This window comes from Netta rufina, assembly GCF_964035555.1.
Source record: "Netta rufina genome assembly, chromosome: 1".
Lineage (NCBI taxonomy): Eukaryota > Metazoa > Chordata > Aves > Anseriformes > Anatidae > Netta > Netta rufina.
The window spans coordinates 185,123,156-185,150,621 of NC_140123.1; the positions used below are offsets into that span (position 1 = coordinate 185,123,156).

Sequence of the window (27,466 nt, forward strand, 5' to 3'; positions counted from 1 at the left end):
GATGAAAGTCCTCAAGAGCTATTAAAGATAAAGAAGCCCTTCTTCCAACAGTCACAGAAGGGTCAGGGTATACCAGGAAAGTGACACTGTGTGCTTACTGTTCTGAGATGCTGCCTTAAAATTACAGAGGAAAAAAAAAAAAAATATATATATATATATGTGTAATTAAAGCTGCAGAATATCATAATATCAGAATATCATAATGATTAGCATCTGAGAGAAATTAAAATGGTCCTTCATTGCAAATCTCTTAGAATTACACTGTTCTTTATCAGGTACTAAATGGTACAAATATTAAAATCACTTTCAGGCTTTCGCAATATTAATACGCCTACCATCTGATTTCATATTTTTCAAACATTACTTTGAACTTCCTGTAGCCAATTATGTAGTTTTATTATTAATTACAGCTTGCAGCTTGAAATACAGTGTTATCAATATAGTTCAGCTGCATAAAGTAAAACTTAAAATTGAATTAAACTGTTTCCCCTTTGCGAGGGTATGTTAGAATATTATTAGTTGTGAAAATTAATGTGTTAAGCTTGAATCCAGTCTCTAAAGCAGGAAAAAAAAGAAAGAAAGAAAGAAAGAAAGAAAGAAAGAAAGAAAGAAAGAAAGAAAGAAAGAAAGAAAGAAAGAAAGAAAGAAAGAAAGAAAGAAAGAAAGAAAGAAAGAAAGAAAGAAATTTAAAAAAAGTTAAATGTTATATATTGTATTTCTTTAGTGTTCATGCTGCAAGACTTCTTAATCTTCTATTAAATAACATCTTGGGGGGTGCGGAGGAAGGTAGAGGGAAAGAAGTCTATTCATCAGCTTATCTAAAAAGATATAAAAAGCTTTAGCTTAATATCAAAGATATAAAAAATATTACTGTTGGATATGTGAATTAATCTAAATAGCAATCAGTCTTATTTATTTCTAAATTATCTATGAATCATCTCAGTGGAGAGGAAAGGTTATGCACTCTAGAGGTGTATCCCTCCCTCCCCACTTCCCACTAAACTTTCCATTTATCCAGTGAATGCCTTATAAGTACAAAAGATATTAAACATTTGAAGTAATCAAAAAATTGGAGAAAAACAGAGATACAGCACACTACTGTAGATGCTCAAAAAAGTGAAAAGAGATGAGGTGACCCAAGAACTATGTCAAAGTTTCACAGACTCCATGTAAATAACATACAGTTAGCTATGCTGAAATCTGATGAAATTTAAATAAAGTTAGTGTAGAATTAATTCAGTATACGTATTCATTAAGTATACATGTATAGTTATCAGTGTGACTGTAACGGTAAAATATTATGACGAGCCACAAGCTGTTGCCCCTATCAGAAAAATGTTATTAACTTCAATATATCAGGGTAAAGAGAATAGGTAAATCTACAAAATCCTAAATGTAAGCAATCAAGAGTACATTTTGGCATGAAGTATATGGTTTTCATCTAGGGTAAAGCTCCAACAAAACCATGTCATTTTGCCTCAGCCAAAGATCTGGTACAATTTTTTTTTATTTATTTTTTTAAATATATACCTCTGGCAAGATGTGCAATATGGACATACAAGACAAAAGGGGTAAGCAATGCTAATTTTTCTAGCTTTTTCTTAATGATCAGCTACAGTTCACTGACATCATTTTTACCTCCCTTTTTCATAAGTGTTTCACAGCAAATATCTATTAACATTTGTGTCAATGTTTCATTGACCATTAATAGGGGTAAAATCTCTCATGTAGCATTTCATATGTGATTCATGGATTTCACCAATTTATCAGTACAAACATTGAACTAACTGAGCAAGTATTCTGATCCCAAACATATTTTTCTCAACCAAATATTTTTGTTATCTCTAAAAAAGTGAAAAGGGTGCCATGATTTTATCACTGATGGTAAATTCATTTGGTATGAATTTATGGCGTAAATTCATTTGGTATGAATTTATGGCATGAATTCATTTGGTATGAATGGAATGGCAGGGGGAACCATTAAAAGAAAGTCTGATTAGAGATTTAACAATATCTATTTTGCCAAACATCATTTACAGCAATGTAAATACAGGAACAGTATTAATCATGACAGTTTATTGAGGACTTGGTAAAATGTGATTCCTTCTTCTCCTCTGTTTAGCTTCTCCCAGAGAGTTAGTTTTTCTCAGTTTAATGCTTAACTCTTATGCATTTGGTATTAATTCACTCCTTTGGCCAATGTACCAAAATGATTTGATCATTATGCCAGAATGATTATAGTAATATCATTGATTAATTTTCTTGTGGGAGTAAAAAATATTATAAATTTAATCACTGTATTCAAATAATAATACATGGAACAGCAAGTTGGAATAAGTATCATTCCCTATTATTTTTACAATCTTTGTCATGTAATGTATTTAATTTCCAGCTATCCTTTGTCCCAAACAGAATCTTTGTCATTAAAATGAGAGTAAATTTTGATATGTAATATATTCTGTGACATGTCACAGTGGCACCACTTTGACCTTTTCAGTATTCCACATATCATTTGTGAGCCTGTTCCATTTTGCTTCTGTTACTGATCAAGAAATAGGAGTTGAACAAAGGACCAACCAAAGTGGATGTTAGAGGTAAAGAGAGATCATGACAAATAAGTACTTACAATTAAAGCACATGAAATTATCTTCTGTTTTAAAAATATTTAAAAACCTTAGCCATAAAAGAAAGAAACGCATGCTATCATAACCATAGTTTCAAAACTGCACTCTAAGGTACTATTCTTTTTTTTTTCAGAAATGAATCTATCAATTTATTTCACTTCCCTTCCTCAAATTTATTGCTTTCTATTATGCTTATCTTCACATTCATTTTGCTTCCAGTTGTTGGTCACTTATCTTAAAAAGTATGTAATGGATTTAGAAAGGAGCTGTCCTATGCATTTTTATGCCAGCAGCACAAGGGGAGCAATGTCCTCATTAGGTACTCCTCACACACTTTTTATTAACATGTTTTCCTGTTTTGTGTACAGTCTCATACTATGTGATGATTTTTATAAACCTACCAAGACTTTATTATCTCAGGCCTCATCATTAGAGGCTGTTTGAACTTCCTATTTTAAAAGAGTTTCCAACCCTATGATTCAGGTGAAAAGTATGAGGACAGTGAATAATAGAATTAGACTGGAAGGGGCATTAAAATATTATCCAATCCACCTCCCAGCCCCAAGGAAGAGCTAAGTACACTTACATAATCTTGGGGCAGATGTTCATCTAATGCATTCTCTCAGATTCTCAGCAGTGGTGGCTCCAAAACATCCCCAGGCCATCTGGTCTAATGCTTCAATATCTTAAACATTGAAAGATGTTTTCTTCAAATCTACACTGAACTGTAGAATTACTAGAATTACTGTAGAGTAATTCTATTATTTCTGGTCAGATACACTGACTTTGGATGAATGTGTGGTCCTCTACCTTTCTGTAAAAGCCATTTGTCTGTTTGAAAACATTACTTTCATCATCTTCCCTTCTTAATCAACACTTCTTCAGGCTTACGAACTACCTTGCTCAGTTGTGGTCTTGCACAGACCACATTTTCAAGATTTGTGACTTCCTTCTCACTTGTAGACATTCTCACCCTTTGTGAAGGGAGGGCCAAAATCCGTAACAGGTCAAATTAAGGTTTCACAACTGTCAGGCAAATTAGAGAATTACTCAAATTACTTTAAAGATGGTACTCTGGTTTACAGTATGACACAAGAAATATAAGCAGGTTATAATTTCCTATCACACTGAGATCATTTTTTGAGATAGCATTCTCTAGCCAGTCCTTCTGAGTTTGAAGTCACCTCCAGATTTCACGAGCATATCCTTCATTCCAAGTCCATCTGGACTTAACATGAAAACATTGGCTGGTACCTGATCCAGCACAAACCCCTGCCAAAAAAAGCAGAGCACATTTTTCCTTTTTAACAGAAACCATTGATAATTACTCTCTGAGTTCAGTTTTCTAAATAGGTCTCAAGTCATTGTGATTATAGTGAAGTCACAGTTGTCATTGAATAAATCTGAAACACTCTCAGACCTGTGGAAACAAGAAACAGCAGAATAGTCCTGAGCACTTTATTTTGTCTATTTTCAGAAATCAGCAGAATTAGATAGGCTGCAGATGTTTTCAAGAAAAAGTCATTTTCAGCCAATGAACTCTTGAATTTCAATTCTTGAAAATTCAATTCTTGAATTTCAATTCAATCAATCAAACTAATCACTGCAGTAGTTGAAATAACAGATAAACCTTGTATATTAGATACAAATTTTGGAAGAATTATCCATTCCTTTACCAACTCCAAATCAAACCATTGCAGTGTAGTTTGCCTAGGCTCACCCATGACAGCACTGCTTAGAAGATACTTATTTGTTAACTTATTCAGCATGTCATACACACAAGTTCCCTAAGTGGCACGAATTGCTACATTTTTGTCTTACTGCCAAGTTGCTGTGAGTAATCAGTAAATTTTATGGTTCAAGCGTAAGTACCTGAGATGCACATGCACCTTTCCATACAATTGAGATGTTATCCCTGTGACTGAAATGGAAGATATTTTCTCACCCATATTGACTTGAAAGAAAGAGAGTTCGTATGTACATGCCCCAAAAATCAAAAACAGTAAATTAATGCAGGCTTTCTCAGGAAGGACAGGAAAACTGCTTGTATTTTTATTTATTTATTTATTTATTTATTTTTCAGAAAGGATATTATTTTGTAATTAAATGTTTTAGTCAGTGAAAGGCCAGTTTCTTGCTCTTTCAAACCATCTACCATCTGCTACTCATCATCTTTATTCCTTGGTGTCCAAAACCTACTGCTCATGAGAAATAACTGATTTTTCAGGCCAGAAATAACTATTATAGTGTGAAAAAAAAAAAAAAAAAAAAAGGAACTTAAAAATAATTCTCAGAATAATGCCTATATTTATATAGCACATTTCATCCTGAAGGAAAAACAATGAGAATATGTGTTTGTACTTCATAGATTTGTTGTTCAAATTCATCAAAAGTAAAAACTCTGAATTTATACATTCTGGAACAAGGAAAATAAGGTATTATTTGATTATGATTTTCCTAATCTAACAATCACATTTCCTCAGATCTGGATATTTGGTGGTTGTTTTTTGCCCCAGTAACAGTTTCTTTTTATAAATCTCAACCTTACGTGACCACACTGAGACTTAACATATTTACCAAGTCTATCAAGGAGCTTCCCTTTTCCAAAAGGGGCATGAGGCACTTGAACTTTTCTTAAATTAGTGCCAGAACTGTCAAATTGGCAGACCCACAAGCAGCAAAATCACCAAAATCAAAACCCTCCACTTGAGTCCACGTCACCTGCCTCCAGGCATTCTGATCATTTTGCATAGACCTTGGCAATGCTCAGCAACAATTTGATACTTGCCAGCTATTAATACAAAACCTGACAAACACACACTTACCGATTTCCCTGGAAATCTGTGTGAATGCCTCTACACCGCTCTCTCCATAGTTTCCTTCAGAAGCCAGTGTTGAAACGTAGTTCCACCCAAGAGCCGTAACAATGTCAACCATGGCCTGCGCTTGGTAGGAGTCAGGTGGGACCACTCGAGAGAAGAAGTCATACCTGGTGTTATCGCTCAGCTCTGGAGCTGTAGATGCATAGCTGATTTGAGGTATCTGAAAATAAAATGACAAGTAATTCAAACCAGACTAATATCACTTTGCTCTATACTTGTGTGTTTGAAAGGCTTAAAATAGATTATCTACATTCACTGTGCAGAACTGAATATCTTGTTTTAATTAAATAAACTGATCAGAACACATCTAAAATTTTGTAAAATGTCAGTCAAGTCTTATCATATAACACTCTCACCAAGAAATAATGCATTCTAGTTTTCTCCAGATGTCACAATTGTTGACATATAAGTGTAACAACTGCTTTTGTGATCCTGGCTGTGATAGGAATAGATTTCTATAAAGGAGGAATACTTACTATTATTACAGATGGTAAGAAGGTCTCAGCTTTGAAGACTGTGATTCTTAAAAATGCTACAATTAAATTTGATGAGTAATATGTGTATTATTTCCATTTCTTTGTTTTCTATACATATATACCTGTATGTGTTTTTTCATTTCCCTTCTACTTTTCAGTCTTTCTCTCCCACTGATTTTTCATTTCCCAGTTTAAATATTGTGCATGATTCAACAATATGGAAACTATACAGTTAATACCAAAAGTTATCTCATGGAAAAAAATAAAAATAAAATAATTAAAAAAGAGTTCTTTGGCTTCTCTACATACAGAGAAGCCAAAAGGTTGCAAGAAAGATTTGTAGCCCTCCACCTCAGCCTTCTTGGTGGAAACAAATAATAGCCACTAACTAGCTGAAATAGACTCTAAAAATAAGTTAGTATTTTCATTTAAAATAATCTGGGGTGACTTTCTTATCTTAATTCTTATCTTAAATAAGTGGTTTGGCAAGATCCAGGAGAAGTTGTGCATAGGCAATATTAAAGTATGCTGAAGAGTATTTTGGTGCAAGAAAGTATAATTAACATTTACATTAATTTAAAATGGGAAAGTTTTTCTTATTTACAGTGATAAAAGTGATGAAATACTGTCCTGAAATGAAAGATACCTCAAATATCTTGTTGAATTTATAATCTGTTAATAGCAGGTGCTTAATTCACATTCTACAAAATATAAAATATTCTTCAAGGAATCAATTTCAAGAGTTCTTAAAGTGATTCTTTTGAGAACCAAATTTAGCAGTTCCAGATAACAGGTGATCTGGTAAATGCCCAGTGTCACATTAAATGCTGAAGCAGAAGGTTTCAGTGGAACCTTTACATCCTATAAACTGTTTCCACATTAAAACAAATTAAAAAAAAAAATAATAATAAAAAAATGGATTTAAGGCATATGTATGCTATTCAGAGTCTGGTCACTAACCCTGCCTTTAAAGACAACATGGGCTCTTACAGCCTAATAAAACAGTTTATAGCCTAAGGGATGGCAAAATAATTTCTCAGTCAGAAACACAAACAAATAAACTCTTATGTATCTTGGCTATACTCTTCTTTAGGAAATTTTCTACTCATGGACAAGCCTCAGAATAAATAATTTGAAATGCTGGAATAATAAAAACCAGAGAGAACAGGATAAAGGAGAGGGAGGATCACAGAAAAAAAAAAATAAGTTAAAGGTTATATTTCATGAAATGAGTATTCCTAACACAGCAAAGACACACCAAGTAAAAATAAAAGATAAAATCTTCTTACAATTCTTGTCTTGTATAAATTCCCTTGCTTTCAGAAAAGATTTGAAACATCTTTATCTCTTTACAGAGGAGAGATTCTGACCTGTAACAATACAATTATGTGCATTTAGAGCCTATATCTTTCCTTTTCAAAATTTATTTTACTACTTTTTAAAACAGTTGTCTTTTTCCAGATGGAAAAAGGAAAAAAAAAAAAAAAAAAAGACAATGATAGTGTGGCATTTTGCACCTCAGTGTGCCATTTCACAAAAATGCTGAGGTTGTTACATTGCTGAAAGTTATTTCAGCGATAACATTCATAAAATCAACACCAGTAAAAGCTCTTTTAGACAGATATTTTGTCACTGAAAATCTTGAAGTCAAGATCACAGCATTATATATCCATTAACTTTCTCAGTTCCTGTTCCTTGGCATTAGATTAATAACAAATCCTAGACGTGTGTATGAAAGCTGTTGGTACAACTTAGCAATGAGATATTTCAGATCAATACAGATGATGAGATGATCAGAGACTGATTTGGGGACATAGAAAAGGCAAAGAAGAGAAATTACTTTACTACTTTTCAGCTCCCTGTCATTCAGCTTCTTCCCTAGAGTTATTTCTAAAAACAGTGGAACAGAAGGGAAGGTAAATACAGTCCAAACCAAATACCCCTGAAATGGGCCCTGAAAGTGGGCCCACCTTAAGCAGCCACAGATTTACTGCTGCTAACTTATTACCAACATGCAAGAAACATGTGCCATGTAAAAACAGGGAGAAACATTGTCTAAACAGCAAGTTATGGCTAAATTTCAAGAAAAAAAAAAAGAAAAAAAAAAAAAAAAGATTCATGCAATGGAATATTTAGCTAGTCTCCTTATTTTGTATGACTCCATATTTTTACATACATCCTTCATGATTATAGACAGCACTTTATATTCAAGTATTTTTTTCCCCAGATCTGCAGATCCCCCACTAAGAAATACCTCATGGATTTCTCTCCACAAAAGCATTTTATGCAAAAGTAAACAGACACTTCCTTCCTTGCCTGCTTTTAAATGCACCACATTCACATATAGGAGAGCACTGAAAAATAGTTTTAAAAGTCGAGGACTTGTGACATGTTCAAGTGTAACACAGTTATTTGAAAAGACTCAGAACAATGTTCACAGACGTTGTTCAGCACAAAGACAAATTGTTGGTATTTAGTGGTTCGATAATCCATGAACAAAAAATATATACATTAAAATGTAACAACCCTAGTTATGGACTGTAAGTTTAATAAACCATTTTACATGTCCCCAAGTACGTTTTATGAGACAGAGCATAATGCTGCCTAAGCAAGAGAACAGTTATGCTCTATCAATTCAGTAATATGTGTTTTTAAAACCCCCTACATACACGAAGTATTTATGCTTGAAATTCTATTGGCCCCTTGAGATGTAAATATGCATTTTGAAAGAGACCTGTAAAGGGTCATTTCTCATTCTAGATTTCTCGGTCTAAATTTTCAAAATTAAATACAATACACTTAACATTTTATTTGTATTTAAGTGCTATATCAGTCTAAATTTTCAAAATTAAATACAATACACTTAACATTCTATTTGTATTTAAGTGCTGTATAGTATTGTCAAGAGCACATCTTTTATTTGAGGGAAAAAAATGAAAAAAATAATGGATTATGTAACTACATTCACATCAGTTCTCACACAACAGCTGTTACATTCACAGACAATTGCTAAAAGCACTTATGTTTGAATGTTCATTGATACTATTTTTTGTCATATTCTTTCCTATCCTATGGTTTGGCCACTGCCCCCCATTAACCTAGTATGCTGATAAACTTTCTACTTCTGGTGGGTGACAGTCTGGAACTCTTTGAAATTATTATGCAGATAAATTCGTAGGAGCCTTATTTTTTATTTTGTTATTTTTAAGCTTGAGCTGATCTATTTGAAAAACCTAATGTTATTTGAAGACAGACGTTTATAGTGTGAATCTAATGACAGTGGATTTGAAATAATATCCAGTTTTAGTATGGACCTTTAGTATGGACCTTAATACTGGAGCATACTGAGCTACAATTGAAACTACCAGCATTCCCTTAGTCCTTTAATCTAAGTCAGTAATGGATTCATCTCATTCTCTATTAACCACAGTCACTGGCATCAGAAAATTATTCTGTATGTTTTTTTGATTGTTTCTTTGTTTGCTTGTTTTAAAATGGGGGTAGAGGAGGGAGGGGAAGATAACTAAACAATAAAACAATTGCTTGTAAACAAGTAGATAGGCTAAACCTTCAAGACAGATTCAAACCAAAACTTGACATCAGTCAAGTACAGTCTCTGGTTTTCCCTGGATTTTTCTGTACATATCTCCAAGCTGATTTTAAATCTGTCTCTAAAGTTCTCCTTTTCCCAGAAGATCAAAGAAGATGGAGCAGTTACATTCAGAACTAACTCTCCAAAAACTGTGATTGTGGCAGCATTTCAAAGAGGGAACAAATCTATATGAGATATCTACCAAGCATTACTACAGAACAGACTTCTATTCCCTGGTGGAGCAGGTGCAGGCAACTTCAGAAGAGCCAAAGCAGCTAACATTATGTTTCATTTATTTCAGCCAAATGGTGAACCACTTCCAGTCTCCCATATACTGAAAATAAAAGACATCTACCACTCCCATTTTCAGGACTACTTATAGGGGAGAATTACTCCGGATCTATCTGCTGGGTCCAATGCAGGGATCTAAATAAAGGTGTTGTACTAGGAACAGTAGAGAAAACTAAGTGACCTAGGTTTGCCTTTCCAGTAAAGAAAGCAGTAAATCACAGAAGGCAGCTCTTAGTATGCCTTCTCATCTATGATATTCTGTCCAAGTTTTGTACAGAAGTTCAGAGGAATCTTTTTATTGAGCTCTCAAATCCATTTGCATGCTACATTTGTCAATGTAAAGTATCAGCTGGTCACTTCAAATGCCATCTTCCTTTATACAGCCTTTCAGCTGAAAGCATGATTTGAGAGTAGAGTAGCAGATAGTGAAATGAGATAAGATGATATGAAAAAAAGACCTGAGATAGGAATCACCAGTAATTTTGAACATTACTGATTATGACTTACACTCACAGCAGTAACCATGCTATACAGTCACGCAGCGTAATGGGCTTAAATCACTCTCATCTTCAGTTTCACTACCCACTCAGTCCTACCACTACTAACTTTAACATATCAATGAGCATTTTATTTCCCTTTTCCGTTCTCTCATCACTGAGCAGTCATCTGTTTCTTTTTTTTTTTTTTTTTTTTTTGAGAACTATTAGCAATAGCACATTAAAAATAGAAATAATTGTAGCTAACAAATTGAAGTCAATAAATTTTATGTTAGTGATTGTTCAATATCAACTGGCATTTTACCACCAACTAATAAATCTTGCAAAGAAGTAAAAGTGCTTGAAATAAAATTTGACTGTGGAAACATATTTCTATCTTGGTGATTTTTCTGAATTTTAAATATCTATCATTAATCATTAATGGCCTCATCTTTTCAAGATTTTTATTCCCTCTTCTGTACAGCAAGAGAGAGTTCTTTGTGAGTACAAAAAATTCACAGCAGTGAAATGAATCCTCGGGGCTTAGATATTGAACAGTTGCTGGATGAGAGCTGAGGTCACTACCTTTCAGCTATTAGTCACATTTGTAAATTGCCATCAGGCAGAGAATCATCTTAGCCTGCTTTTACTTCAGAAAAACGTGTCAGCCTTCAGTACAGTAATGCTAAACTCACTCAGGGTAGACATTCAAGATTCAAAAGAGTTTGATGAGGCTTAATAACATCTTGCACTATACCAACAAGATTAAAAATGTTCTGTTTTCTTACTAACTGTAGGAGGATATAAAATGCACGCTTAAACTGCCCATTTTCCTCCATTGATATAAAGGAAGCCTAGGAGATTAATTCAACCATTATATATACAATTTAGAACAATACTGTATACAGCTACATGTCTTCCGCTGAATCTCACTACCCCACTCATTTTTGCTCCACATGATGATTAGCACAGCTAATTATCAATTTCCTTCTGTAATGTTTTCATCTCTCCATCTATGACAAAAATAAATGAATAGGTCACCCATGCCATCACTAGAGACAGTTTCCTTCATTCTAAGAACAAACCAACACTAACAAATACTTTGACACCTATTAATGCCTTCGGTGACATGAGATGCCCCTTTCAGTGCTCACAGGAGGGTGATGTCTTGCAAGCTTCACTGTCTACAAACTACTCCTGCTAGAGCTGATGCTGAGAAAAAGTTTCAACATATGAAGTTTTCTGATTCAGCCTTTTTCCATGGATTTTACCATGAGGAGGAGCAATCTGTCACAAGTTATTTTCCCAGTAGATGTATATGTATATTAATTTATAGTTAAACTATGTATTTATAAACTATATTTATTTAGAAACATATACTTGATGTTCTCTCTTTATGTTAAGGACTGATACCATTTGAGAGACATCTGTTAACCACAATATCCATCACATGTCCAGTAAGGTATCTTGTTCAGGAACTATGATAGTTTTACCCCAAAATATATGTTCTAATCTGCTAGAGCAAAAGCAACAAAAAATGCTTACGCTTTTCACCTAGATGGCTACAATTTAAAATACATTTAGACCCCCCCCCAAAAAAAAAAGAAAGAAGAAGGAGATAGAATTTAGTAGAATTTAAGAGCTTTGGAATGGGAAAGAACAAAAGTATAAACTGAAAGGTGCCATTAGCAGATTTCACTTGGAACGTAGAATTTTTTTAAAAAAACATTTAATTTACTCCAAGTCATTCTGTTTGCATTAAATATCACAGTGGTTCCTTTCAAGGGTGCTTTCAATTCACACACTCAAAGATGAGGAGCTAATGATAAGGCAGTTTCAATTATTTATTTATTTATTTTAATTTCTGTTTTTATAGTTTTGTGCAAAGATATGGTCTTTGTGATTAAATCCAACTAACTATTGCTGTTTTGTCCCCAGATATAGGGTAATAAGTGATCCATCACACCTAAGTGTTTCTGAGTTGAAATGGGTAAATTATTTTACTTTTTACTTCATATTACACTTTCACTGGCTTTACTTTACTTCTGTTGCTACCAGTTACCTTCTGAGGACATATTCCTGAGCAGAATATACCTTCAATGAACTGCAAGGAGGTTTTATTGAGGAAAGAATATAGGTACAAATCAGTGCAGCATGGTTTGTGGTCAACAAAATTATTTCTGAAACCATCACATGTTGGCCTGGTATGTGAAACATTATGAAGGCAGATTTTTTCTGAGGTTACCTCTGGTGGTCAAACTGACCAGCAAATATGGTATTCCAAACAAACTGAATTACTATAGAGAATTTGTTCTAACTAAAACACATAATTGTATAGTATTGGGTTATGGGATGAGGAAATATTAAAGCTCCATAACAGTCCATTTTATCCCCATCAAGCAGAATATATGTTTCATAAAGTCTAACCAGATGACTTACAACAAGAGTGTTTTAGTTTGTGACCTCTGCGCTTCCCTCATAGAACAGGACACAACAAAGAAAGAATGTGTATAATATTAACTGTTCAAATTTGAGTAGTAGTTTGGGTCCAGTGTGTTGAAGTAGGTCAGGGACTCATTAGAAATCATTACTTTTAATTACACACAAGGGATACTACAATAAATAAATAAATAAATAAATAAATAAATAAATAAATAAATAAAGTGATATTTCAAGCTCAAAACCCATAATAGATGCAGCATCTACAAAACAAATTTACCACTCTAGAAAGTATGTGTTTTTGTGCTCTGTGATGCACTTTAGGGCAAAAACATTAAAAGGATATTTATGCATTACAAACGTTTTTATAGCTGAAGCACATCTTGTCGTGCTGTGCATTGCTGTGTAACTCCAGGAGGACAAGAATCCATCTAAGGACAGCTTGAACTGTCATCAGTGTTCTGTGTAAGACAGTCTATTGATAAATGTTTAACAATGGCATTTTCTCAGTAAGGGATCTCTATTCTGGTATTTCCACATCCTTTTAAATCCTGAGTTTTGCCTCTCTAAAAACCCAGCTACAATAAGCAGTTGCACATTAAAATTATCCACCATCTGTAGGCAGCCTCTTTCCAAATACTTTAAACCCAGCTGAGGTCCAAGCACTGAATAATAAACTGAAGAAATAGTAGATCAAATGAGTAATATTCATACTGAGATCAAATCACAAGGTGGGGAGGGTGGGGACCTTAAGCTTGGGAATGGCTGTTAGCATTTCCTTTACAGTTTCTTATGTTCTCCAATCATCAGATCAAATGAGAAACCAAGGATGCTTTAGGGACTTCTTAAACTATTAAAACTCCTTTTCTACTTGTTGGGGAAAACTGCACTTAATTATGTTTATCAATATGTTAAATTTGTGTCGATCTCTGCTGAGTACAATGTGAAGTCTGACATTTCAAAGCTTTTTTAACCCCACTTTCCTCCTTAGGGCCTGTTATGCCAGTGCTGTCTGCAACTATGAACTCTTCTGATGAGTTTGAGAAAATATATAAAGATATGTATTACTTTTAGTCTGAACTAATAAAGCCATTTTTTTTATTATTATTCAGTAGTAATAAAATTACCTTGTTGCCACAAGGTATTCCTCTGTCCAAATCCAGTTTTTCTTTACATTCATTTACTAATTAGAATGACAGAGAGCACAGCAGCCAGCTTCAGAGACTCACCCATGAGGACATGCAGTTATCCAGGGGAGCTTTTCCTGATTAGAGAAATCATCACTAAGGAAGAAGAAGGTGCTCTCAGCAGGGTGCAAGCTAGGTGTTCTGTTTAATGGACAACTCTGCTCTCTGCATTCACTTTTTACAATGCTGTAAGCCCAGTTCCCCTTACACCACTGGCTGAGCAGTAGTGTTATCCTTCTGCTACCCATGCTGCCAGTGTAATGCCATGAGTACCTGAAAAACATCAGGAGGAGGGAAAGAAAGTTTCATATTGATCACAGCTCTCTCCACAATTGTGAAGAATGTAAAGGTACATAGACAGCAGTCAGCTGCTCAGACACATGTGCCCATTGCTTTAGTGAGTGCTTTCACATATTTTAGTGTATGCTGCCTACACTTCAGTTATTGCACCAGAAAGCCCAGATTCCCTGTAATCTGTCTGGCCTGCACTAATGCCTTGGATACCTCATATCAGAGTACATTAAGGGAATCCCTATGATTCACCATAGCTTGGGATTCCTTCTGCAGAATAGCCTGTTCATATAGGATTATAAAACATCATTTGAAATCCATATATTATAGACTTGAAAGAAGATAAATTAAAGGTGTCTTTTTTTGTTGGCTTTCAAATGATTTTTCTTCTTTTCTTTAACTAATCAGCCTCAGAAGCTGAACTTTTTTCCATTCTGTTTTTAACCTCAAATTTACAAGAAGAAAACATCAGTCAGTCTCAAGTCATTTCCAAAGGATTAAATGTTTCCTGTATGGCCACAGTGAGTCAGTCACTAAGTCTAGTTTCTACTGTTAGAAATGTTGAAAAAAAAAAAGGGGAAAACATTACCAATCAAAAGTTTGGGAGTTATCTATGCACTAACCTCTTAGGCCTGCAGGATCAATATCCAAGCCTTTCTTTCCCTTCAAGATATACATATAAAAATAATAGAGTGACCTAGGACAAAAAGCATCCTCCTTCCCATGTCTTCTGAAAACCACATGACAATATCTCTTCTGTTCCATCATTACGAGATTTCCATTCTGATCTCTGACTTAAACACTGAGGTTTATCACTACATTGATCCATGGATTATCTCATGAAAAGCATCAGGGCAAGCAAAGAGATCAAAATCCAGGCAACCCCAGTGAGTGCACAATCGTGTATACACAACATAGGACAATGCTGCTACTGGTCTGAAGACTGTCTACAACAGATCCTACAGAATTTTGGAAAGTTGTGGAAGCCTAAATATTTAAACTATACCAGCCTGGCACACTGGCAATGAAGAAATGAGGTGAAGTGAGCAGGTCTTCATACAGCAGCATGGTGCTTTGAAGAGTGCTCCACAGATAAAAAGTCTGAAAAGCACAAACTGTGCCCAGAGCCTTTCTAACTGGGTAGTAAGACCAAGAAATGCTGACAAATGAAGGCTAAGCTTATATATATTAAAAATAAATAAAGAAATACATACACTTATAAAAAGGCACTTTAGATAGACTCCTTGAAATACCCATAATAATAGATGGTAGAAAACAGAAAGCAAAACGATTGGCTTTCAAAAATACCTGTATTTAATAAACATTGACATTCATGTAGGAAAGGTAAAACATTACAAATCATGCTGAGCACTCACAAACAAACAAACCGCACAACAAAAGGGGTTTTTTATGCCATGCTCTGGCATGTTAGAGGCACAAGTTCAAACTTGTTCATCATTTATTTTGACTCTGCCAGCAGTCAGTAGTAAAATCTCCAAAAGGATTGCACTGAGAGTCAGGAATTAAAACAGAATTTTTTATCTATCTATCCTTATGTATATAGGTGTAGATATATAGAGAGAATTTTTCCTGACATTTTTTTTTTTTCTCTGTATGAACTTCTTTTTCCAGACAGCCCTTTGCCTTCATTCCTGGTTTTCCCTACCTCTTCTCACTCCCTCCTCCCTTCTCAACCACAACGTGACTGAGATGAGAAGGAAAAGTAGACAATGATTAGTTTCTAAAGAGCTAATTTGGGCTTTCTCAGCTGCACTTCTGCTTCTCCCTCTTGGCAGCTGATGGTTCAAAGATATTCGGTGTTTTCACTTGGACCAGCAGAAAGGGCAAAGGAGAACTCCTTTCCTCTGAAGCAAGGCTGGACAGGGTTGATCTTCAGTCTAGTCTACTGAGTGAGGCTTCATTCCTCATAATATGCAATTTTGCTCTCTGACTATGTTGGAAACACATCCACAAAGTCAGCAAAAGCAATACTTGGTGCAGGAAAATAACTTATATTGGATGAGCATTTCACATCATTTCTGCAAATTCTCCTTTTTCCTATTTTTATTCATTCCAATTTAAGTATAAATCAGTTTGCTGTTATCACCACCATACAGCCTTGTTTGAGTGTTAGCCTTAGCCTTTCTGGTTAGTGTGATGGGGATTTCCTTCCTAACAGTGACTCTCCAATCTTTCTAAGTACAAATACAGATGATATATAAGCCCTTTTGAAGGTTCTTAAAAGTTCCCCTCAGTTAGCTTGACCCTATAAGTCTGGTCCCACCATGAACAACATACTTCAGCAGCTCGGCAGGATGCTGAATGAAGAGAGGTGAGGAGCTTACAATAAGCTGGAAAAGCTCCACCACTCATTTTTTCCCACCATTTCAGCAACCCTGGTGACCATGCTTCTCTAAGGATGTCAGTAGTCAGAGGCAGAGCTCACTGACAACTTTTTTCTGCTGCTCCGAGAAGTGGCTCCTCTGTCTGGGTTTGTGCCTGTGGTTATCAGCATAGCCACGTAGCACTTCAGTGGACAGGGAAGGGAACCTTGGCCCCGGAGCTCCAGACAAATACTTGCTTTTGTCTGAAAGAGGGATGTGAAAGCACCACATCAATGCACAACAATTCAGTGTCTTCATCCAGGCAGAACAAGAAGCCAATTGGTCCTGTTCTGACCAAATATTGGGAACATTTATAGACTGAGACGGGTTAAGACTTTTCCTTTGACAGATACAAAACACTCATTTCTAAGAATCTACTTTTATTACAGATGCCTAGCAGAACCCCACATTTACCAGACTGTTTCAGTTTGCAGCCACTCCATGCTGTACTGATCAGTAGTCTTTGGAAATCTCCTTTTGTATACTGTGCACAAATGATTTGTATCAGGAACTAGAGTACCTTTTACTGCTTCTGAATACCATAGCAGCTTTTGATGAGTGAACATCTTTTATTTTGAAATTGTCCTCCCTCAGTCTGTTGCTGCATATGTTAAAAGACCCCATCAAAAGCAAAATTACACTAAACTAGATTTAAAAGTGTCAAGAGCATTGAATAAACATTGGAGACATGAAAAGCCTGAGTGGATGCTCCTGATGACAAGTGGTGTGGGAATGCCAGCCTGTGCTGAACCTGATACAATTCCATTTCCATCTACTTATTGAAATTGGTTCATAAATATATTTCTGCATATCAGTGTCACCTATCCATTTCCAGACACTGGAAGATTAGGTCCAAAACTGCAAACTGAAAGAAATAAACATATTTATCCATGAAATATCATCTAGATTTCTTTAAAAATAAAAAATAAATAAAAAAACAACCCACACAGCTTTGAAGCATTTGGTTTTGATCTCTTGAGTCTGTCTTCTCTTTCACAGTTTGTAGATCTTTTTAATCGTAAAGACAGCAAAGTGCCCAGGTTTATTGGAAGAGAATTTGCGGGCTGTGTCTGGCACATGGGCTGCCTATGCAGCATATGGTGGAGTTGAGCACCTTGGAATGGGATTCATATACTTCCTGAGCTAGTCAGTAGGAAATACCAAGTGAGAGATGTGACCAAAAACCCATTTCTTTGGGTGTAGGTATAACTGAGACTGCAGTTGATAGCCCACAGCCACCTCCACACCTAAGAGAGCTCCACATTTCTCTTTTAAAAGGATGTCTGGAGAAGAGGGCAATGTTATGATTTCCAGCTGCTTTGTTTATTTATTTTAAGAAAAGTTAGTTGCTGTAGTGCCCACATTTATCCATTTGCACCTTCATTATCCACTAGGAGACTTCCTTCTGTGTAGGTCTCATGAACCCGCTCAAGTCCCTTTACCCTAGTTTAGAAACCAATGCAGAAAGGGTTATAGAAGAAGCCAAAACATGAAGCACAGCTCTTATGTCACCATCAGCTTGTACACAGCCTAAACCACCTCTCCCACAGAGCCTTAACACTGAGACCTTGTGAAGACTGAGATGGGGGAGGATGCACTCCTTCTTCCATGGCAGCAAGATGCTGTGCAGCTGAGCTCAATAAAGGCAGAGAACAAAGACACACAGTAGACATGTCTGCACAGTTGTACAATGCATTTGAGCTGAGAGCATTTGACCAGGTCCCAGGATCTGGTCTTCACTTCTTGATGTACATGTTTAACGCTGAATGAAATATTATTTGCCAAACATTTAGGCAATAAGCTAACTCTTAATGTGGCAGCCCTTGTGGGTAAATGCAACCGCTGAACTATAAGTGCTAAGAGAACTTTACTGGCCAAAATTAGACACCAGAAGTTTCACAGATCCAAGAACATCTTTACAGATCACAGACTGTGATGTCTGAGTACCACTTCAGGCACATAAGAGGGTTGTGTGAGGTCTTACTTATTTTATCTGGGCTAGGTAGTCCAAATATAACTCTCCAGATTTATGAGAACAATTAAGGGGTCCAAGAGTATTATGTAGAAGTTTCCAAAATGATCTGTAAATCTTTTCTGTGCCAGATTTCTAAAGAAATGCAATTTCACTCCCTATTAGGATAAGAGAAAATTTTGCCAGACAAAATTCCCCATGCAATTGAAAGGTTATTTTCTATACATTTGTACATCAATCAGTCTTACCTGTTATTTCTGAGAATTTTTCCCTGTGCATTCTATAATATATATCCTCTCCACTCACTTAATTTGGCTGAGCAAGCAATTAAGAATATTTTTCTCGAGAGAGATAAAAAAAAATAAAGCCTTTACATACACAGATGTCACAACAGCCAGACTCTGACAAAACTAATGGTTTCAAATATACCTCTTTACATACAGAGAGTGCTGTATAGAATACATAAAACAGAACTACAATCAGTGTCTGTGCTGCTGGCCAATAGCCCCTGAGTCCCTCTATCATCTACAGTGTCAAAGCAAAGGGCACCTTCAGAGGCCAGTTCACTCGTCCTACTGACTGGTGGATACAAGCCTAAGGGCTGGAGTCTCCAGAGCCTGCAGTGCCCTGCAGCCAGCAGCAGAGCAGAACTTTAGTGTCAGATGGGCAATTAGCTGCTGAAACAAATGTCTTTGCATTCAGAGCTTTGACTCGTGAGACAGTACATGGGGCAATAAGTGCAGAAACGAGGTTCACAAGGCACAAACTGCCTGGACATAAGTCATTGGGAAACACCAACGTGGACGATCAGCTTCTGCCCCTTCCCTCAGAAGCTCTGGTAGGTGAAGACACCTTCCTTGCTTCAGCATCTTCATTGTAAGCAGTGGAGAAGGAAAATCCCTTGTACTTCTGTTTGCAGTCTTACAGGCTCAAGGCCATCTCTGCCGCAGGCAGGGAGGGAAGAGACAGAGGGCAGAGCATGGTTCCTCATGCAGCCTTGCAGGAGGCAGAGCATGGCTGTCATGCCATGGGGGGCAGCAATGGCTCACCCTTCTGTAGCAGGGGTAAAGGCTCTGCATGTTTCTTGATACTCCAAGAAATAAAAGCTTCTCTGTGCTTATGCAGTCCAGGTGGGGTGGTAGCTCTGCTGCCCTCTATTCAGTCCTTTAGGAGTCCACCCAAGGAACTGCATACAAAGAAAGCAAACCACAGTACTGTCCTATGCTATGTCCGAAAGCACAGCGCATCCCAAGACTGCATAAAAAAGCCAGCATTTCTGGGACACATCTGTTCTGTCAAGGGATGCACTGTGAGATCAAGACACTAAGTGCATAGGTTGTACCATTATATTAAGTCCTATAGATTCAGCCACAGAGTGACAAAAAGTCTCAGCAAGTACCAATAGTTTGCTGGACAGTCATTTCAGTCTTTGCACAAAGGCTGTGCCAGCCACATTATACCAATGTCTTTTTCCTCACAGCAATTTTTATTTTCCCCTTCCCATACTAGGAGTGGTCACTTCAAACCACAAGCTACTGTTATTATGGATAAAAACAACAAAGTAAACAGAAAAACGCTGTTCAACAAAATCTCTTCTGGCATTTGTTTCAGTTTCAATGCATACCTGTTATACACCACAGATAGTGCTAGCAAGAAACCTCTCTGCATGGGGAATTACTGGATAGTCTCCATGCTATCATTTCACTGTAGACTTTGAAAGTCTCAAATCTACAGAAGAAGATTCTAGGAACACAATTAACAATCAGCATCAACTTCACCTTTCATAATTTTGAAGCTACAAAACAAAACTAATGCTCATTTCTTTTGTTCCCTAAGTTACCTCCTCAGAAAGTTCGAAGTTCAAGTCCCAGATTGAGTAACTTCACTGTCCAAGTGCTTATTAAGGTCAAAGAAGCTTTTCACAGACATGGGACTTTACCAAAAACAACAGCTGAAGAATCAAACGGATGATCAGAAATGTGATCTTTTCACACATATCTTTTTTAAAGCTTCTATATACACGCCTACATATTCTCAAGAAATAAGAAGCACTTGAGATTCTTCTCACACTGCATCAATTTCCACATCTTATCTCACTTCAGCTCATACCTGTCGCAGAAATGAAATCTAAAAAAAAATTAACATGCTCAGGCGTACCAGTTAATAATATATTCTTGATGTATATTCAAAATGAGTTAATTTACTCTGTTTAGAATGCAAGAAGCAGCCAGTTAAATACTGAAATCTCTCTCAGAGTGTGAAAAAAATATTATCTTTTTTATTGACTGTAAACATTTAATCTAAAGAACAGTTGGAAGGTAAAGTCTGGAATACCTGCTTTGATTAGTCAACAGATGCTCTACAGAGTCAAAACTTACTTACACCCTGAGTTTTGACTTTTATCGTTAACTCAAACAATAAAGAAATACAAACCAGTAAAAAAAAGGTTTTGCTTTTTTTTTTTTTTTTTTTTTTTTTTTTTTTTTTTTTTTCCCCTAACTGACTACATCCCCAGTAGCTCTCTAAAAACTCTCTCTGCTCTAATACTTAATTATATCTGCTTCAGGAAACTTTCCTATATGCCAGATAATTTTCACCTGCTTGCATGAGTCACCTGTTAGTACAGCTGCTTCTTAATGGTGGTGCCTTGCAGCTGAGATAAGAATGAATTCAACAACTAAAGATCAAGAGGTGATTTGATTGTCTAATACATTATTGTTTGCCACTGGCAGAAAACTTATTTCCTTATATAAACAAAAAAATGGCAGGATCTAGTAGCTAAAATGAGGAAAAGAAAAAAATTAGGGCTAGAAATAAGATAAAGATGTTTAATGTTGAATGTAACAAATAACTGGAAACTGTGCTGGGCTCTACTTCTTAATATCTACTGTAAGATAGCAGAATGCAGAGCCAGAACTTCAGATCAGCAGACTTATTCAGGGAAAATGCTAGGTGTGATCTTAAAGAAGCTCTGAGGAGTAAAGGCACTAGGGGGAAGCTGTCAGGTCTTTCAGGACAACATCTTAAAAGTCCAAGAGAAATACTTCAGTGGACATATCAGAAAATCTGCTTGACTAAGCAGGGAACTTACAGTGTAGAGACAGAATTAAGAGGCACTGAGTACCCTCAGTACAAGACAGATATGGACAAACTGGACCAAGTCCAGTGGAGATCTACCATGATAGTTGGGGACTAGAGCTTCAGCTCTGTGAGGAGAGGCTGAGGGAGCTGGATTTGTTCAGCCTAAAGAGATGGCTTCAGGGAAACTGAACAGCAGCCTTGCAGAATCAGAAGATGGGTCCAGGCTCTCCACAGCCATGCATAGTGACGTGGTGAAAGACAACAGTCAAAATTTGAAACAAGGCAGGTTCAGACTGATATGAAGAGAAACTTTTTCACCATGAAAACAGTCAGGCAGTGCAACAGGCTACCCAGAGAGTCTCTCTCCATCCTCAGGGGTTTTCAAAACCCGGCTGGATAAAGATCTGAGCAAACTGGTCTGATCTTACAACTGGCCTTGCTTTGAGCAGGAGGCTTGTTCATCCCACCTTACTGGTGATGGGACTGAGCTTTGAGTGTATCTGCCCTAGGTATTCTCTGTTGTCAATGAAGAGAGACAGACACCTCCACTGGGCAATTCACATCTAAATGGACTGATAAACCTCTATTGGAGACCTTTTTGTCTCCTGTGACTGTAAAAAGAACTTAGATTAATGTCACAGCCTCAATAATATTCAGACGTCTCTCAGTGTTCCAAAGAGCCAGCAAATATTTGCCTGAAATCTTGTTTAAATTTAGAATTTAAATGGAAGTAGACATTATCTGACCTAATTTTAGTCCTTCTCTATGTCCTGACAAAGGAAAGTAAATATAACACAGTCAATGCAAACATACAAGAACTTAAACCTATAGAGATTTGTTGCTACCTTAGGAATTGCAGCTGTACAGCCTGATGTTGGGGTTACTTTCTCTAAGACTTGCCACGGGGAAAAATCTATATTAAATTTCATTCAGTAAATCATTAAAATGATAAAGGAGGATTAGAATATATTGCTGAGCCTTAAAAAGCGAGCAGACTTGAAAATTTTCATAGTAAATAAACTTCCAACTTTTTGTGCAAGCATTACATTCTGCAACAGCACAAAAAGAGGGATTTGCATTCACCCAAGTAATAAATTCATGATTTCTTAAAATATGGATATGTGCACATACTCAGAGTGTAAGAACAGACTACAGCAAGTGAGGTACTGTTCTTCAGTAAGAGACTGCACTCTGCAGCAGCCCTAGTGGCTAGAATTGTGTATCACTAACAAAATGACGGAATTTTTGTGTCCTTCATATACCCTGATTTTGATCTCATAATATGGACAGTAATTAAGATAAGGCAAGTGTACACCTCTCTCTGCTAATTGCCAGTTTCCAGAGAGTCATGGTATTCTTGCACGAGGAGCACCACTAGTCCTAAAGAACACTAGAAAAACAGAACCTTGCTGAGATTGACAGTCTTCACCATCTAGAAAACTCGAGATATTTTAGCAATATGCTGCTTATGTATTTGTCCAAAAATAATTTCTGAAGCACACATCAGTTCCATCCACCAGCTAAAAAGGTCAACTTTACATCAGCAAAGAAAGATGAAAAACCTTTCTGCCCTTTCCACATCATTTTGAAGATGTTCTTTGTAAAAAATGTCCTTCTCATCTAATCAATTTCTTTTTCGTAAATACCATTACACTAAACAGCTCTTGGAACATTTTATTAATTTTTATAAGGACCCACTCCTTCCTCCAGAATATGTTGTTTCAGATTTGTTTTGTTTTCCAGCCTCAGCCTTCACAACAGCACAAGTGCACTTCAGTTGTAGCCTCCCCAGCCCAATGCACCTTTGCTTGTGCTGGTGCAGGTCTGCTCCCCAGACCACAGGAAAAGCTCCAGCTAAGTCACTGTGAGAACAAATAAGGGCACAGGCTGCTAAACCTTTTTGAAGGTAAGAAAGAGCATTCTCTTGCTATCATGCTTGCCATCTATAGAACAAGAATAATTTGTCATTAAGATATAATGCTCCCTTTGCCCATTATTCATCTTTTCAGAATGACAGAACTCTGCATTACCAAAATGGCCTTAATTTTGACCAGAATAAAAACAGTTTGAAATAGATGTTTTAAGAAATCCCTAATCTTTGTAATTACAAATCAAATTTCTCTATTTTTTTAAAGCAACATATTAAGTATGCTACAAATAAATCAAATAAATTACCAGTTTTAATTAGGCATAACAAACAATTAAACAGATGACATTTAAAATTATTTTTCACCACTGAGGGAAACATGATTTAAATCAGTGCTGAGCCCAGTGCTCCTTATGGATATTCCTTCAAATGAAGTGACATTCAAAACTATCATAACACTTGCAGAGACAAGTCTATTTCCATTTTTCAGTATTTGAGGTTTCACTTTTAGGTCAGGTTTTTTTCAATTACCAAACTTCCCTGGAAACGGTTCATGTCTTAAAGTTTCTGCACAGCTCCATAGTATGTAATTGCTGAACAGCTGCACAGTCATACCAACCACTGATAAAAAGGCATTACAAACTTCTAAGCAAATCATATTTATAATGCATAATATTCAAGGCCAAAGAAAATCAGTAGTACTTCAAGACAAACTTCTGAAAATAGGGCAAGAGAATCTTGGGAAAGAGGATGGTAAATACTGTGCAGCAATGAAAAGATGCAGCTGTCTAAAACATAACTCCCGTACAGCACATTGAAAAAGAAAACTACCTTACTTTTGAAGGCACTCTGTCTCCCAAATTAGGGTATTATCTACAGCTAACTGCTTTGTGGAGTGGTGTAAAAACCCTTACGAGTTCAGTAAGGCAAAGACCTTTACTAGGTACCTAATTCCGAGCACAAAGGTTATCTCTCTGACTGCACACATTTAAATACCTCAAAGATTAGAACTTGGGGGATATTTCAGGTGATCCAGAAGCCTTAAAGGAGATGCTCTATTTCCTATTCTGAATGCTTTTACTTAATTCTTCATTTGCAGTGGTGTAAGTGAAGAGTGAGTTTGTTGAAATCAGCAGAGTAAGCCACTGTGAACCCAGCCAGAAAGGAAATCTAGCAGGTGCACATTACACTTGCAAGCTTTACTTAGTAATTGTCATCACATACATACACATTTTCTGCAAAGCGTCAAATGCTAAAAACAAAGCAAAGATGTTCCATATTCACTAAAAGGTGACAGACGAGTTTTTAGAGGCTGCAAAGTACAATAGAGCATTTCACCCAGAAGATCATTTTCAAGAAAAACAGGAAGCCCAAAATGAGGACATGAATTCAGTTTTTGTTCTGTTGCCTAAGAGAACTAAATGTAGAATGGTATCTTCCTGCTTGGACTGGAAGTGTGATTCCCATCAGCAGAAATAAGTGCTATGTGTGCGCATTGAGGGTAGAACAATTCTGAGGCTATATATGCAATCTGGAGTGCAAGAAGGTAAAAGCAGATTTGCTCCAAATGAAAGAAGTGAGAAGCTGAAGTGGCCATTTTTGTAGCTAGCACATCGCTGAAGATCTTAGATTGTAGAGAGAGTTGGAGAAACCTATTTGTAACATATGTTACATTAGTCAGTGTAAGACTATAGCTATTTTGTTTTATATACATAAATATATATATAAAATAATAATAATAAGAAAAAGAAATCACACACACACAAAAGAATATGTTTTTAAAACATTAGAATTATGACACAAATAAGTCATAGTGCTTGGGGAAAGGCCTCAGGGGAACAGTTCTACAGACAAGCCCCTGCAAGGGAAAATGCTTCCAGGGAATGTCTCCCTAGACAAATCTCCTGTTAAGCAGAATGCCTCTGGCAAAATGCTTTTGGTAAAATGCTTCTCAGAGATGATGACTCTCTTGACAAAACCTGTGCTTTCTCTCTCTAAAAGTGTCCGAAGCCTGGCTTTCATTGCTGTCTATCAGTGGGCTGAGCTGTGCTCCTCACTGTCTCGAACCAATAAAAATAAAAACTGGAACCAACAGCTGTCTGCACCCCAATGATTATAAAGCCAGGGATTTCCATAATCACTGTTATTGCAAATAATAGAAAAGAAGTAAGAAAGTTTTGTAACATGGGATAGAATTGCTGAGAAATATTCATACCGTAGTCGGGCAAATCAGTCTCCATCAACCAACCTGACTGCAAGGATTTGCATATTTGATTACAAATGTGCAGTAATACTTTCATTGGGATCTGCCTGCCTGAGAGACTGCTTCTATGAGAAACTGTGGAATACTTAGTTATCTGAGAAATCTTAAAGTTACATTTTCAATTAAATTTGTCTCTTTTTTCACATTCCTTGGATTATATGATAGAAATCTTAAATTATATACTCACAAAAACAAGACCAATTTAGTTTCTCCCTTCCTCACTAATCTATTTATTCTGTGGCTGTCCTCTTACAGTAACTGCATCCTCTGAGGGAATCTTTTTCAGTCCTTACAGACAATACATACCTAGAGAACAAATTGTAATCTTCAATCTACAGTATCAATTTCCCCTATTGTGGATTGCTTACCTCTTCAAGTCATTATGGTATAAAAAGCATTACAGTAACATTAATATTTTTGACACTGCAGAAAGAGTGGGCAGAGGGGAAGTGTACATTTTCAAAACTAAGCATTCTGAAGACTTTCCTACCTAAAGTGCTTCCATTTCAGTTTCCTGCTCAACCTGAATATATTGGGTGCGATCTGCATGCAAGTTTGAAAATGTTGATACAGGCTCATATATGGAATATCTTGTTGCCTCACAGTTTAGACCGTAGGTGTGATCCTGCTCTCCCAAGCCCTGTCTGCACCAGAATGCAAGCGTGTGAATTCCCCTTACACCTCTGACACCAATCCATTCCTCCAACACATGCACATAATCCTTTAAATACATTTCTGCTTGGCCTAAAAGTTCCTGAGGTGTCTGAAGTATGTCTCCCATAAGAACATATCTGTAATGAAATACATTGTTTGTATTTCTAATGAATTCTGTTTGGGTAAGCTGCATTTATTCTCATAATGCAAGGGGCATCGATGTGTATCATCAAACATTTGAACTGTCATTTTTCCTAGCACTTGCTCTTACATGGGCCATTTAGATTAGAGAACCAATTCCTATTTATTTGCTTTTCTGTATGTATCTGTGCTGTTCTTTTCTGTTGTGAGTGAATAGATACAAGGAAAAAAATACAAATATAGAAATCTTTGCAATTAGAAATACAGATAATTATGCTTGAATATAATTTGTAAAGAAAACTCTTTAAAATGCTAAAGCAATGAATACAACATTTTCAGACACATCTTTATTCAAATAATTTAGAACTAGGAGCTTCCAGAGCTGGGTGGGAAAAGTGTTTTCTAACATCCTGATAATTTCAAGATTTCAAAATATTTTCTGTTCTGCATGAGAATGGAAACAGAAAGAAAAACAAAACAAAACAAAACAAACAAAAAAAGAGACAGTAATTGACAGTAATTTAATTATATTCAGTGATGTGGAAAACCACAGTTTAAATGTCTAACTTGGAACTGAAAATTGATTTTCTGATATTTTCTGGGGGATTGGAGACTATCTGTAAGGTATATGAAACACCTTAATGGACCTGGGAAACTTTTTGTGATCAGAGTTTCAGTAAAACTATACACCACCATTAACAAGTTTGATTCAATAAGTCAACATTTTCAACCAAAATGAAAAAGAAAGAAAGAAAGAAAGAAGTCAGTGCTCATCAGAGTACCAGACCAGCAATAGCTGCTTGTATCCAAATGTTGACATAGTAGTCATTTTATTTTTGTTTTTGT

At 36.2% G+C, this 27,466-nt stretch overlaps 1 protein-coding gene across 1 annotated transcript in view; it reads right to left on the reverse strand.

Moving 5' to 3' along the window:
- The window catches only part of GRM8 (glutamate metabotropic receptor 8), a gene marked incomplete at both ends in the record, with an annotated part of 337,473 nt that overhangs the window by 274,104 nt on the left and 35,903 nt on the right, over positions 1 to 27,466 (reverse strand). Inside the window, one exon of the mRNA XM_084289618.1 lies at positions 5,450 to 5,666. Within this exon, the coding sequence (XP_084145744.1) occupies positions 5,450 to 5,666 (217 nt within the window). The remainder of the gene's footprint in view (positions 1 to 5,449; positions 5,667 to 27,466) is intronic.